General features: G+C 35.8%; 1 protein-coding gene across 4 annotated transcripts in view; it reads left to right on the top strand.

The window, feature by feature from the left end:
• Positions 1–15,768, top strand: part of HDX (highly divergent homeobox) — a 180,311-nt gene that overhangs the window by 32,926 nt on the left and 131,617 nt on the right. For all 4 annotated transcript variants that reach the window (XM_055375429.2, XM_004064455.5, XM_063703272.1 and 1 more), the window contains one exon: positions 94–1,197. In XM_055375429.2, the coding sequence (XP_055231404.1) occupies positions 94–1,197 (1,104 nt within the window). The remainder of the gene's footprint in view (positions 1–93; positions 1,198–15,768) is intronic.

Raw genomic sequence — 15,768 nt, 5'->3', positions numbered from 1 at the left:
AAGACAAATGAAAATATAATGTATCATGTAAAATTTGTTTTTTCTTGGTTTGTTTTTAATTTTTTTTCATAATACCATGTTTTATCCTTCCAGACGTGGGTTGGCAATAAGAGAAGAAAGATGAGTAGTAAGAACTCTGAATCTGGAACAGCAACAACAGGAACCTCTTTGTCAGCTCCAGACGTTACAGTCAGAAATGTGGTTAATATTGCTCGACCCTCAAGCCAGCAGTCTTCTTGGACATCTGCCAATAATGATGTCATTGTAACTGGTATATACAGTCCAGCCAGTTCATCAAGTAGGCAAGGAACAAACAAACATACAGACACACAAATTACAGAAGCACATAAAATCCCTATTCAGAAAACAGCCACTAAAAATGATACTGAGTTTCAGTTACACATTCCTGTTCAAAGACAAGTAGCACACTGTAAAAATGCTTCCCTACTCCTAGGTGAAAAAACAATTATTTTGTCAAGACAGACAAGTGTGCTAAATGCTGGAAACTCAGTATTCAATCACACAAAGAAAAACTATGGAAACTCTTCAGTACAAGCTTCTGAAATGACAGTACCTCAAAAGCCTTCTGTGTGCCACCGACCTTGTAAAATTGAACCAGTTGGGATTCAAAGGTCATATAAGCCTGAACACACAGGTCCAGCATTACATAACTTATATGGGCAAAAGCCAACTATTAGAGACCCTTACTGTAGAACACAAAACTTGGAAATCCGTGAAGTGTTTTCATTGGCAGTTAGCGATTACCCCCAGAGAATTCTGGGAGGAAATGCCCCACAGAAGCCTAGCTCAGCAGAAGGAAATTGTTTGTCCATTGCAATGGAGACTGGAGATGCTGAGGATGAATATGCCAGAGAGGAAGAGCTGGCATCGATGAGAGCACAGACACCAAGCTATTCGAGATTTTATGAAAGTGGCAATTCCCTTCGAGCTGAGAACCAAAGTACAACCTTGCCCGGACCAGGAAGAAATATGCCAAATTCACAAATGGTGAATATTAGAGATATGTCAGACAATGTACTGTATCAAAACAGAAACTACCATTTGACACCACGGACCTCATTACATACAGCATCTAGTACAATGTACAGTAATACTAATCCATTACGGAGTAATTTTTCTCCTCATTTTGCATCATCAAACCAATTGAGATTATCACAAAACCAAAACAATTACCAGGTAATGTGTAAATTTATTTTATATAGGTTTTAAAAAATGTGTGTGTATCCAGTTAGATTTGGGACCTGGATCACTTAACTCATATATTGAAGTAATGTGAGATTTTTGCTTCAAAGTGGTGGTTTGGGGTTAACTCCTTGAAGAATCTTGTGCTTTGTTTCTCCTGTTTTTAAATGATGAGGTCTTGTTTTCATGGAATATAGTCATTTTTATAACATGGCAGTCTTTTCCTGCATTTAAGATGATTTTGTTCTGGAAATAAGAGCTTAATGGGTAGCATGGAATTTCCCATTACTAAAATAGGGTTAAATTGGTCGGGCTCATGCTCTTGAACATAGATTATTCCTATAATGGTTTTCAGTTGCATTTTGGGGAGCTGTCAATAGATGAGTGGTGGCTTCCCTGGTACATAACCAGGCAAGTCAATAATTTCTTTAGGTGCTGATGGCTGATAAGTCAGAGGCTATGGTAACTCAGCCAACTGCTTTTTATAAATGTAAATGCTTTATTAAAACATTAAGTGAGAGAGTAGTCAAATAGTCATTTAAAAATGTTTATAGGGAAAAGACATATTCAGAGTAAGAATTATTGCAATTTTAGACCTGTGCTTAAAATAGTTGTTATTTATTTACTGTTTCATATATTCAATTGTTCAGGTATGCTTCAAATAATCACATTAACAGTGAGGTATAAGCCTACCTCAGAACATCTCTTATCCTATAGATAACTCCCTCTGAAAAATCTGCTTTAGAGAATTTGAATAGCAGAGCTTGGATGGTTGCCATTTTTCCTTACTACTGGCTAGAACTTCTTATCTTTTCTTTTCTTTTCCTTTTTTTTTTTTTTTTAGACGGAGTCTCGCTCTGTCACCCAGGCTGGAGTGCAGTGACGTGATCTTGGCTCACTGCAACCTCCGCTCCCTGGTTCAAGCGATTCTCCCACCTCAGCCTCCCGAGTAGCTGGGACTACAGGCGCGTACCACCACGCCTAGCTAATTTTTGTATTTTTAGTAGAGATGGGGTTTCACCATGTTGACCAGGCTGGTCTTGAACTCCTCACCTCAGATGATCCGCCCACCTCAGCCTCCCAAAGTGCTGGGATTACAGGGGTGAGCCACTGGCCCAGCCTAGCACTTCCTATCTTTTCAACCACAATACTTAAGATTTGTCTGGATTTAAGATGCTTCCAGGCTGTTCTGAACCAGTTTAAGGAACCATCTTTTAGCTCCCTCCATCTTACAGCTCCCTGCTTGAAAATGAAAAGCAATAATACAGTATAGGAAGCATCCCTCTGTCATCTGGCCATAACACAAGAACTCCATCATCATCATTAACAGTCATTCTTTATTGATAATTGGCTCATTTTTATGTGTGTGCCCTTTAAAGAAGCATGCTTAGAGCAACATTGAATCATACCATTAAGATCCTTTACACACCCCTCCTTCATTCACCTACTCTTTTGTACTTCTTTACCCCTTCAGTGTTGTTCTTAATAATAGTAGTAACAATAACACTTACCATTTGTTGAGGGCTGACCATATGCCGGGACCTTTGGTCACTTTATATAACCAATCTCATTTAATCTTCATGATGATCTGGACAGATAGGCATTTTATCCATATTTCAATTGCTTGCCTAGGATTACATAGCTAGTAAATGACAGAACCAGAATTCCAACTCAGCAATTTATTATTTATCATATTTTCTGCTTTACCATACAGCATAACTATTTCAACTGTATTTGACTTACTGGGAAACCTGAGAATGCAAGGTTTAATTTACATTTTTTTTTAAACCCACCACTCCCTAAAGGATAATTTAACCTGTGATTTTACCTTTACACAGTCTCTATTTTTTCTGACAGAACTTTTAAAGAAACAATTTTTTAAAATAAAAGAACCTGCTTTTATTTTATTTATTGCAACAAAATTTAGCAACTGTCGTATGAATGATAATCTTCTTAAAAGAAAGGCAACCTGACCTAACAATTTAGAGTATAGGCTTAGAGCATGGACAGACCTGGATTCAAATTCAAGCTCTGCCACTTTCTACTTGTGAACAGATAAGAAGGTATAGCCAGTGGCTTATCCTCTTTGTGTAACAGTCTCTTTATTTTTTTAATGTGGGTACTAATTCCTACTTCACAGGAATCTTGTGACAGGAAATGAAAAAGAAATCTATGCAAGGCTCTTTGTACTTTTCCTGGCACATAAACTTCTTATACATATGAACTCATAGTTGGAAAGTTAATGAAACTCTGCTAGTCTATGCTTCATTTATGTTCCAATTTCAAGTAAAATTTTGCACAGACCACAATTATCACAAGTTAACAGAAAGAAAACTTGTAGTACTGGCTAAAGAAGACTGGAAGTAAGTTATCACCTTCATTACAACTATTAAAAGCCCATTGTTATACTATATCAGACCTGTGTAAGCCAACCTGACTTGAGAGAATATGGTGGAGAAGCCCTGGGGAATCACTTTACCTCAACATTTCTTTTTAGTTAGTTCATATTTGGAAAATCAAGGCAGCCTGGGGAAGTGGAATCCATGGAGTTTTACCCTCCAAGGTGTTGCTGAAGCTCTATCACCAACACTCTTGGATCAGAGCTTAGAATCTGTGGTCATTTTGTCAACTTTCTATTATTATTATACTTTAAGTTCTGGGGTACATGTGCAGAACGTGCAGGTTTGTTACATAGGTATACATCTGCCATAGTAGTTTGCTGCACCCATCAACCCATCATCTACGTTAGGTATTTCTCCTAATGCTATCCCTCCCCTAGGCACCCGCCCCCCAACGGGCCCCAGTGTGTGATGTTCCTCTCCCTGTGTCCCTGTGTTCTCATTGTACACCTCCCACTTAAGAGTGAGAACATGCAGTGTTTGGTTTTCTGTTCTTGTGTTAGTTTGCTGAGAATGATGGTTTCCAACTTCATCCATGCTCCTGCAAAGGACATAAACTTATCCTTTTTGATGGCTGCATAGTATTCCATGGTGCATATGTGCCACATTTTATTTATCCAGTTTATCATTGATGGGCATTTGAATTGGTTCCAAGCCTTTGTTATTGTCAATAGTGCTGCAATAAACATATGTGTGCATGTGTCTTTATAGTAGAATGATTTATAATCCTTTGGGTATATACCAGTAATGGGATTGCTAGCTCAAATGGTATATCTGGTTCTAGATCCTTGAGGATTTGCCACACTGTCTTCCACAATGGTTGAACTAATTTACATTCCCACCAACAGTGTAAAAGCATTCCTATTTCTCCACATCCTCTCCAGCATTTGTTGTTTCCTGACTTTTTAATGATTACCATTCTAACTGGCATGAGATGTTATCTCATTGTGGTTTTGATTTGCATTTCTCTAATGACTAGTGATGATGAGCTTTTTTTCATATGTTTGTTGGCTGCATAAATGTCTTCTTTTGACAAGTGCCTGTTCATGTCCTTTGCCCACTTTTTGATGGGGTTGTTTTTTTCTTGTAAATATGTTTAAGTTCTTTGTAGATTCTGGATATTAGCCCTTTGTCAGGTGGGTAGATTGCAAAAATTTTCTCCCATTCTGTAGGTTGCCTGTTCACTCTGATGATAGTTTCTTTTGCTGTGCAGAAGGTCTTTAGTTTAATTAGATGCCATTTGTCAATTTTGGCTTTTGTTGCCATTGCTTCTGGTGTTTTAGTCATGAAGTCTTTGCTCATACCTATGTCCTGAATGGTATTGCCTAGGTTTTGTTCTAGGATTTTCATGGTTTTAGGTCTTACGTTTTAGTCTTTAATCCATCTTGAGTTAATTTTTGTATAAGGTGTAAGGAAGGGGTTCAGTTTCAATTTTCTACATATGGCTAGCCAGGTTTCCCAACACCATTTATTAAATAGGGAATCCATTCCCCATTTCTTGTTTTTGTCAAGTTTGTCAAAGATTAGATGGTTGTGGATGTGTGGTGTTATTTCTGAGGCCTCTGTTCTGTTCCATTGGTCTATATATCTGTTTTGGTACCAGTACCATGCTGTTTTGGTTACTGTAGCCTTGTAGTGTAGTTTGAAGTCAGGTAGTGTGATGCCTCCAGTCTTGTTCTTTTTGCTTAGGATTGTCTTGGCTATGCAGGCTCTTTTTTGGTTCCATATGAAATTTAAAAGTAGTTTTTTCTAATTCTGTGGAGAAAGTGGATAGTAGCTTGATGGGGATAGCATTGAGTCTACATTATTACTTTGGGCACTATGACCATTTTCACGATATTGATTCTTCCTTTCCATGAGCATGGAATGTTTTTTCATTTATTTGTGTCCTCTCTTATTTCCTTGAGCAGTGGTTTGTAGTTCTCCATTTTGTCAACATTCTTGCTATGAAACTGTAAGAAAACAAACGATTCTCTTGAGTTTCTCACCCTGAAACTATATAACAGAGATAGCTGCCTCTTTTCCGTGTTACACCACTTATCTTCAAGCCGTGATACTATTTCTGGAGGATAGTATAGTATCAAACTATCTAGAAAACTGAGTACAAATTGAAAAAATCCTAAAGGATACTAAGAACTTAAAATCAGCTCTCTTTAGGAGCCTCTTGGGAATATAATATTAAGGGTTGAAGTGGTATTAAGGGAACTGGCAGGATGTTACTATAGCAAGATACTATGAACAATGAAGTTCCATTTCAAAAACTCTCCAGGCTAACCTCACTCATGGAGCCAGATTACAATCATATTGGTCTCCCTCCAAAGTGCCATTCACTTTTCATATTACCTCTATGTCAAACTGCCTGCTTGTCACAAGGGTGCTGTTGTGATTAAAGTTTATTAATGATCATCTTTGTGAAGATATTGGGGCACTTTGGAAGAAAGCCGCCATAAATACAACATTTATCATTTCAGTTATTATTGTGGCTTGATAATTAATTGCATTCCCATTTCTCATGGATTTTAGAAGGTCTTTGGAATTAATAGAAGTAAAGCACTTTGGTGAACTTCCTTTAAAAATCTTTATAAGCACAATACATTTCTATTAGTAAAAGTGCCTTGGTAATGTCTTCCAACTTTCTTTATTACTTGTGGACTTTAGTGCTTTTGTTAAAAAGAAACGAAAGTTTAATAACAATAGAAACTTTAAATATCGTGGCATTTAAACCAACTCAAATGTTATTTTACCTGAGGAAAATGAGAGCCAGTAAGATTGAGTGACTTGGTCAAAATGACTCTCAAGAAAATATTCAAGTTTTTTAAAAAGTAATTGTAATCTGTGTTGAGTGGGTAGAGTTAGCAGGGATCACTTTTAAATAATTTGATTAAGACATATATTACATAATATAAAATTCACACATTAAAAGTGTGAATTCAGTGGTTTCTAATATATTCACAAAGTTGTTCAAGCAGCACCGCAGTCTAATTTTTGAACATTTAATCACCTCAAAAATGAACCCCATACCCATCAGCACACGGCATCCCCTATCCTGGCACTAAGCAAGCAACCACTAATCTTTCTATCTCTATGGATTTATCTTTTCTGCATTTTCATATAAATGGAGTCATATAATATGGGCCATTTGAGACTGGCTTCTTTCAATTAGTATGATGTTTTTAAGGTTCATTCATGTCATAGCATGCATTAATACTTCATATTATGTTTTCTGATCCATGAATGTGTTATGATTTTTCAATTACATCTGTTCAAATTTCTTTCAAGAATGTTATGTAATTTTCAGTAGAGAAAATTTCTATTTCATTAATTTTTTTCTAAGTTTATTACTCTCTTTGATGCCAATTTTTAAAAAAATTCTTAATTTTTTATTAATAGAACAATATCACTCAATTATGATGATGAATGTTCTGACTACTTCTTTACTGGGTTTTGTTTTCTTTAGTATCAAAAGAACAGCACAATACTTATTTACGACATTGGTATTTTGGCTTATTGCACTTTGATTGTAAAAAATACACTACTCTTTCCAGCCTCTGGTAATCATCTCTTTACTCTTTATCTCCATGAGTTCAATTGTTTTAAATTTTAGCTCCTGCAACTAAGTGAGAATATATGATGTTTGTCTTTCTGTGCCTGGCTTATTCGACTTAACATAATGACCTCCAGTTCCATCTCTGTTGTGTCAAATGACAGGATCTCATTGTTATTTATGAGTGAATAGTTCTCCATTGTGTATACGTACCACATTTTCTTTATCTATTCACCTGTTGATGGACACTTAGGTTGCTTCCAAATCTTGTCTATTGTGAATAGTGCTGCAATAAACATGGGAGTGCAGATATCTCTTCAATTTACTGATTTCCTTTATTTTGGATAAATACTGAAACCTTTATTGATGGATTTTATGGTAGCTCTACTTTTAGTTTACTGAGGAACCGCCAACTCTTCTCCATAGTGCGTGTACTAATTTGTATTCCCACCTGCAGTTTATGAGGATTCCCTTTTCTCTACATCTTCACCAGCATTTGTTATTGCCTGTCTTTTGGATAAAAACCATTTTAACTGGGGTGAGATAATATCTCATTTTAGTCTTGATTTGCAATTGTCCAATGATTAATGATGTGGAGAACCTTTTCATATGCCTGTTGGCAATTTGTGTGTCTTCTTTCGAGAAATGTCTGTTCAGATATTTTGCCCATTACTTAATCAGATTGTTAGATTTTTTTTCTTATAGAGTTGTTTGAGCTCCTTATGTATTCTGATTATTAATCCCTTATCAGACAGGTAGTTTGTAGGTATTTTTCTCCCATTCTGTGTGTTGTCTCTTCACTTTGTTGATTGTTTCCTTTGCTGTGCAGAAGCTTTTTAACTTGATGTGATCCCATTTGTCCATTTTTGCTTTGGTTTCCTGTGCTTGTGGAGTATTGCTCAAGAAATCTTTGTCAAGTGCAGTGTCCTGGAGATTTTTGCCAAAGTTTTCTTCTAGTAATTTCATAGTTTCTGGTCTTAGATTTGTTTTTAATACTTTTTTTAAAAAAATTATATAATGAGAGATAGGGGTCTAGTTTCATTCTTCTCCATATGGATGTCCAGTTTTCCTAGCACCATTTGTTGAAAAGGCTGTCCTTTTCCTAGTGTATGTTCTTGGCAATATTGTCAAGCATGAGTTCACTGTAGATGTATGGATTTGTTTCTGGGTTCTCCATTCTGTTTCATTTGTCTATGTGTATGTTCTTATGCCAGTATCATGCTATTTTGGTTACTACAGCTTTGTAGCATAATTTGAAGTCAGGTAATGTGATTCCTCCAGCTTTGATCTTTTTGCTCTGGATAGCTTTGGATATTCTGGTTCTTTTACGGTTCCAGATAAATTTTAGGATTTTTTTCTGTTTCTGTGAAGAACGTCATTGGTATTTTGATGGGGATTGAATTGAATCTATAGATTGCTTTACATAGTATAGACACCTTAAAAATATTGATTCCTTTAATTCATGAGCGTGGACTATCAGTTCTGTTGTGTCCTCTTCAATTTCTTTCATCAATGTTTTATAGTTTTCATTATAGAGATCTTTCACTTATCTTTTAGTAATTTCCTTGGTATTATATTATTTTTGTAGCTATTGTAAATGGGATTACTTTCTTTTCAGAATGTTTGCTGTTAGCATTTAGAAATGCTACAGATTTTTGTATGTTGAATTTATATTCTGCAACTTTACTCAATTTGTTTATTAGTTCTAATAGTTTTTTGGCAGAATGTTTAGATTTTTCCAAATATATGATTATATCATCTGCAAACAAAGAAAATATGACTTCCTCTTTCAAACTTATTTATTTCTTTCTCTTGGTTGATTGCTCTAGCTAGTACTTCCAGTACTATTTTGAATAACAGTGGTGAAAGTGGGCATTCTGGTTGTTTTCCACATCTTTGAGGAAAAGGCTTTCATTTTGTCCCCATTCAGTATGATACTAGCTGTGAATCTGTCATATATGGTTTTTAATGTGTTGTGGTATGCTCCTCCTGTACCCAGTTTTTGAGAATCATTTTTCTTTTTATCATGAAGGGATATTGAGTTTTATCAAATCATTTTCAGCATCAATTCAAATGATCATATGGTTTTGTTCCTTCATTTTGTTGGTATGATGTATCACATTGGTTAATTTGCATAAGTTTAACTATCTTTAAGTTTCTGCAATAAATCCAACTTAGCCATAATGAATGATCTTCTTAATCTGTTCTTATGATCGATTTGCTAGTATTTTGTTGAAGTTTTTGTATCAATATTCATCAGGAATATTTGTCTGTAGTTTTTGTTTTGTTTTGTTTTGAGACATCTTTGTCTGGTTTTGGTATTAGGGTGATACTGGCCTCAGAATGAATTTGGAAGTGTGTTCTCATCCTCTGTCTTTTGGAATAGTTTGAGTAGGAATGGTATTAGTTCTTAAATGCTTGGTAAAATTTAGCAGTGAAGATATAAGGTCCCTTGCTTTTCTTTGCTGGGAGACTTTTTGTTATTGCTGCAATCTTGTTACTTATTATTGATCTGTTCAGGTTTTGGATGCTTTAATGGTTCAATTTTGGTAGGTTGTATGTATCTAGAAATTTTTCAGTTCCTTTTAGGTTTTCCAAGTTATTGGCATATAGTTGCTCATTATAGCCTCTAATGATCCTTTGAATTTCTGCACTATCAGTTATAATGTCTCCTTTTATACCTCTGATTTTGTTTATTTGAGTCTTCTCTCTTTTCTCCCCACAGTCTCGCTAAAGGTTTGTCAATTTTCTTATATTTTTTAAAAACCAACTTTTAACTTCATTGATCTTTTGTACTATTTTTTATTTCAATTTCCTTGATTTCTGCTCTGATTTTTATTTTTTTCTAATAACTTTGAGTTTTGTTTGCTCTTTCTTTTCTAGTTCTCTGAAATGCATCTTTAGTTGTCTATCTAAATTTTCTCTACTTTTTGAATGTAGGCACTTACAGCTTTAAACTTTCCTCTTAATACTGCTTTTGCTATATCCCATTGTTTGGGTGTGTTGTTTTATCATTATCATTTGTTTTGAGAAATTTTTAAATATTCTTTTTCTTTTCTTTTTTTCTTTTCTTTTCTTTTCTTTTTTTTTTTTTTTTGAGATGGAGTCTCGCTCTGTCGCCCAGGCTGCAGTGCAGTGACATGATCTCGGCTCACTGCAAGCTCTGCCTCCCGGGTTCACGCCATTCTCCTGCCTCAGCCTCCCGAGCAGCTGGGACTACAGGCACCCGCCACCACGCCCGGCTAATTTTTTGTATTTTTAGTAAAGACGGGGTTTCACTGTGTTAGCCAGGATGGTCTTGATCTCCTGATCTCGTGATCCGCCCTCTTTGGCCTCCCAAAGTGCTGGGATTACAGGCATGAGCCACCGCGCCCAGCCTCTTTTTATTTTCTTAACTAGCCTACTGATCGTTCAGGAACATATTGTTTAATTTCCATTTGTTTGTATAGTTTCCAGCCTTGCTCTTGTTATTGATTTCTAGTTTTATTCCATTGTGACCAGAGAAGATACTTGATATAATTCCATTTTCTGAGCTTTTAAAACACTTTTTTGGTAGGGTGTATACTCCAAAACATTTTTGTAGGTTCTTTAGCTAGTATCTAAAAAGTATGAAATAATCCAACATAAGATTTCTTTCTTTTTTTTTTCTGAAAGCACTTATTCATTGCAGTAAAATGAAGTATGACACCAATAGGGAATCTTGAATTCTGACCTTTCATAGTATATTTTGCAATAAGCAGTTTATGGTCCATTTTTCTTAAATCTGATGACCTCTTTGAGGCAGGTTTCCGATTTTGCCAGTAGAACAGGAAATATCATGTGTGGGTACATGATAAGCATTAATCATGTGTGGGTGGAAATTTGTTAATAGTCTGAGAGTGAAGTTTGAGTTAAAAGTTGTTTTACCTTGAAATTGACTGGGAGGCCAAAGATTTAAAGCAGCAGAAGAATCTCTCAATCTATGAGGAGTAAGTTATGTGATTATGGTATATGTTTTGTGTGCATGAATGGGAATTTGTAAATATTGAAATCTAGGGTCTGACAATCACTATCAACAGAAGATCAAGCTACATATATTTATGTTTTAAAACTTAAATTATAAGTCTAGCTAAATCTTTCAAACAACCAGTTTTAATGTTCATAGGTACATTTCACCTAAGTAACCATTTACATTGTACAGAAAAAGATTCATCTTGAGCACAGATTCAGTTTAGGAATTGGTTTGGAGAAGAGGTTTTTTTGTGGATTTTTTTTTTGATAATGCAAAAGTAAAACCAGTTGCTTTCTGGGGGATTGAACTAAATTTTAATCTAGCCTTTAAGACCAAAACAAAAATATGAAGGAAATAAAAACCCCTTATTATTAAATTGATCTGCAAAACATTGTTACTAGAAATTGATTGGGACTTGAGGCCTTCTTCCAGAAAATAAGAACTTAATTGTCTGGCCTGTATTAGGTTTTGAACTTTAATACCATGTATTTGTACTTATTAAAAATATTTCAATGAAATGTGTATTAGCAGTATGAACTTCTGGTTCAGTTGGAAATTCTTCCATTTGAAAAATGTGATATTTGCACACAAATGTTTGAATGATTTTATTTTCCAATTTCTCCTCCCCCACACTGGATAGAATTGAAGCTAGATTTTTTTCTTATGATCAAGACACGAAACGTTAGCATGTTACATTTTGCACGAGTGATGACACAAATTAAAATTGTAGTACACATTATATGTCACTCTATGAATGTTGACAATGGAAGAAACACCTTGCTGTAGTATACTGCCACTTCTGGAGTGAAAAACTGAGAAAGAAACATAATTTATGATTTTTCACACATCAGGAGAAGTTACGGCTAGTATGCCCCATTTTCTTGTTGACCTCATGAGATGAAGAGAGCACATAGTATTAATTCAGACTGAAGAAATTACTCAAATTTTGATTTTAGTATACTTACCATCTACATGCAATATTAAATAAATCAGATATCTTATTACAGTTTCAAATGTGTACATAGGCTCCCTCTCACTCCCTTCCATATCTATTAGTTATTGAAGTTTCTATGCTGGCATTAAGACATTACAACAATGTTTTCAATGTTTTGTTGCACCAGTATTATAAACATATGGAGTACAATATGTGTTATTTTTCTGAGGTGAACTAAAAGTGCATTTCTCAAGGTTCTTGAATCTTCTTTAGCAGTATTTTATAGAGAGTCTTTTATACATTAGTAATAGATAAACCACATTGTGATTTTTTAAAAAATCTTAAACCATGTACCAAGTTTGTGGTCCAAATTGTGTAGGAGAAGTTAAATGTAAATGGCATTCTATTAAATACTTTGTGTGTACTTCTGTAAGCATAGTTATGTCAAAATAAAGTTTTAAAATAGCCAAAAAAAAAAAGAAGATTTTGTGGCCTAACATGTGGTCTATTCTTGAGAATGATCCTTGTGCTGAAGGGAAGAATGTGTATTCTGCCGCCACTGGATGAAATGATTTGTAAATAACTATTAGATTTATTTGGTCTATGGTGCAGATTAAGTCTGGTGTTTCTTTGTTGATTTTCTGTATGGATTATCTGTCCAGTGCTGAAAGTAGGTTGTCAAAGTCTCTAGATGTTATTATGTTGGAGTCTATCTGTCTCTTTACCCGAAATAATATATGTTTTATATATCTATGTGCCCCAGTGTTTGGTGCATATATATTTACAACTGTTATAGTCTCTTGATGTTTTGACCCCTTTTCATTATATAATGACTTTCTTTATCTCTTTTTATACTTTTTGTCTTCAAATCTATTTTGTCTGATATAAGTATGGCTATTCTTGCTTTTCTTTGATTTCCATTAACAAGGAATTTTTTTTTCATGTCTTTATTTTCAGTCTAGGTGTGTCTTTATAGGTGGAGTGTGTTTTTTGTAGGCAACAGATCACTGGGTCTTACTTTTTTATTCATTCAGCCTATGTCTGTTGATTAGAGTTTAGTCTATTTACATTTAATATTGTTATTGATAAGTAAGAACTCACTTCTGCCATTTTATTTGTTTTCTGGTTATTTTGTGGTCTTCTCTTTCTTTTCTCCTTTCTCCTTGTCTTCCTTTTATTGAAGGAAATTTTCTCTGGTGCTATGTTTTCATTTCTATTTTGTGTGTATCCATTGTATGCTTTTTAATTTGAGGTTTCCATGATGTTTTCAAATAATATCTTATAACCCATTATTTGAAACTGATGACAACTTAACATTGATTGCATAAACAAGCAAGCAAAGAAAAATCTAATAAAAATGTTATTTTTTATTGGTTTGTCTTCTGGTCTTTCTACTCAAGATGTGAATACTTTAAATATCACAATAATAGTGTTATAAAATTCTGTGATTTTCTCTGTACTTACAATTAGCAGGGAGATTTGTACCATCAGATGATTTCTTATTGCTCATTAAAATCTTTTTCTTTCAGATTCAAGAACTCCCTTTAGCATTTCTCATAGGACAGATAAGGTATTGATGAAATCCTCAGCTTTTGTTTTTCTGGGAAAGTAATTATTTATCCTTCATGTTTGAAGGATATTTTTGCTGGATACACTATTCTAGGACAATTTCTTTTTTCTTAAGCAGTTTAAATATGTTATACCACTGTCTCCTGGCGTGTAAGGTTTCCACTGAAAAGGCTTCTGCCAGATGTATTGGAGCTTCATTGTATGTCATTTGTTTCTTTTCTCTTGCTGCTTTTAGGATTCTTTTTTATCCTTGACTTTTGGGAGCTTGATTATTAAATGTCTTGTGGTAGTCTTATTTGGCTTAAGCTTACTTGCTGTTCTATAACTTTCTTATAGTTGAATATTAATATCTTTCCCTAGGTTTGGGAAATTCTGCTATTATCCCTTTGAATAAACTTTATACTCCTATCCCTCTACTTCCTCCTTGAGGCCAAAATCTCTTAGATTTGCCCTTTTGAGGTTATGTTCTTGATGGTGTAGGCATGCTTCATTATTTTGTATTATTTTATATTTTGTCTTCTCTGGCTGTTTATTTTCAAATAACATGTCTCCAAGCTCACCAATTCTTTATTCTGCATGATATGTTCTGCTCCCAAGATACTCTGATGCACTCTTCTGTATGTCAGTTGCATTTTTCAATTCCAGAATTTCTGCTTTATTCTCTTTAGTTATTTCAGTCTCTTTGTTAAATCTATCTGATAGGCTGGTGAATGTCTTCTATGTGTTATCTTGAATTTCTTTGAGGTTTCTCAAAACAACTATTTTGAATTCTTAGTGTGAAAGGTCCCATATTTCTGTCTGTCCACAATTAGTGTCTGGTGCCTAGTTCAGCGAGGTCATGTTTTCCTGGATGGCCTTGATGGTTGTGGATGTTTGTCTGTGCTTGAGCATTGGATATTTAAATAGTGAATGTAGTTTTCACTGTCTGGGCTTGTTTGTACCTGTCCTTTTTGGGAAGGCTTTTCAAGTATTCAAAGGAACTTGGGTGTTGTTCTTGGTCACTGCAGCCATATCTGCATAAGTGGCACCCTAAGCCCAGTAATGCTATATCTCTCACAGACTCATATAGGTACTGCCTCAGTGGTCTTGGATAAGATCCAGAAGAACCATCTGGATTACCAAGCAGAGACTCTTGTTCTCTTCCCTTACTTTTTGTCAAACAAACAAAGTCTCTCTGTGTGCTGAGCCGCCTGGAACTGGGGAAGGGATGACACAAGCATCCCTATGGCCACCACAACTGGGACTGTGCTGGGTGAGACCTGAAACCAGCACAGTACTGGATCTCACCCCAAGTCCATGGAAATTATAGCCTCGTTACTGCCTATGCTTGCTGAAGGTCTTAAAGCTCTACAATTATCAGTGCTACCCAGGCTTGTGTCCTTTTCTTCAGGATGGCAGTTCTCCCTGGCCCCTGGCAGGTCCAAAGATGACATCCAAGAGAGAGGGCCCAGAGTTGGAAAACCTAGGAATCTAGTTGGTGTTCTATTCTACTGTGGCTGAACTGGCCCCCAAGCCACAAGACAAAGTCCTGTCAACTCTTCCCTACTTTTTCCACATGCAGAGGTGTCTCACCTCTTGGCCGCCACCACCCCAGGCCCGTGGCAAAGACTGCCTGGCTACTACCAGTGTTCACTCAAGGTCAATGTACTTTTCAGTTATATTGTGGTGAATATTGCCATACTTGAGACTCTCCCTTCAAGGTAATGGGATCCCCTCTGGCACAGATCACATCTAGAAATTCCATCCAAGAGCCAAGCCCTGGAATCGGGGACCCCAAGAACCTGCTTGGTGCTCTATCTCCATTGTGGCTGAGCTGGTACCAAAGCTGCAAGACAAAGTCTCCTTTACTTTTTCTTCTACTTTCTCAAGTAGAAGGTGTCTTTCCCCATGCCCACAACAGCTGGGAATGTGCTTGTTCACAACTGAAGCCAGCACATCTGAATCTTACTCAAGTACCATAGCAAGTACTCCCTGGCTGCCACTGCTGACAACTCAGGTTCAAAGGGCACGTCAGTCAGCAGCTGATAAATCCTGCCAGGACTGTGTGCTTCAAGGCAGCAGGTTCCCTTTTGGCCCAGAGTGTGTCTATAAATGTAGTTCAGGAGCTAGGCCCTGGAATAGGAGCCTC

The sequence above is a fragment of the Gorilla gorilla genome, chromosome X (assembly GCF_029281585.2).
Source record: "Gorilla gorilla gorilla isolate KB3781 chromosome X, NHGRI_mGorGor1-v2.1_pri, whole genome shotgun sequence".
NCBI lineage: Eukaryota > Metazoa > Chordata > Mammalia > Primates > Hominidae > Gorilla > Gorilla gorilla.
The sequence above is the reverse complement of the archived record's forward strand: the minus strand, read 5'-3'. Positions and strand labels throughout refer to the sequence as shown.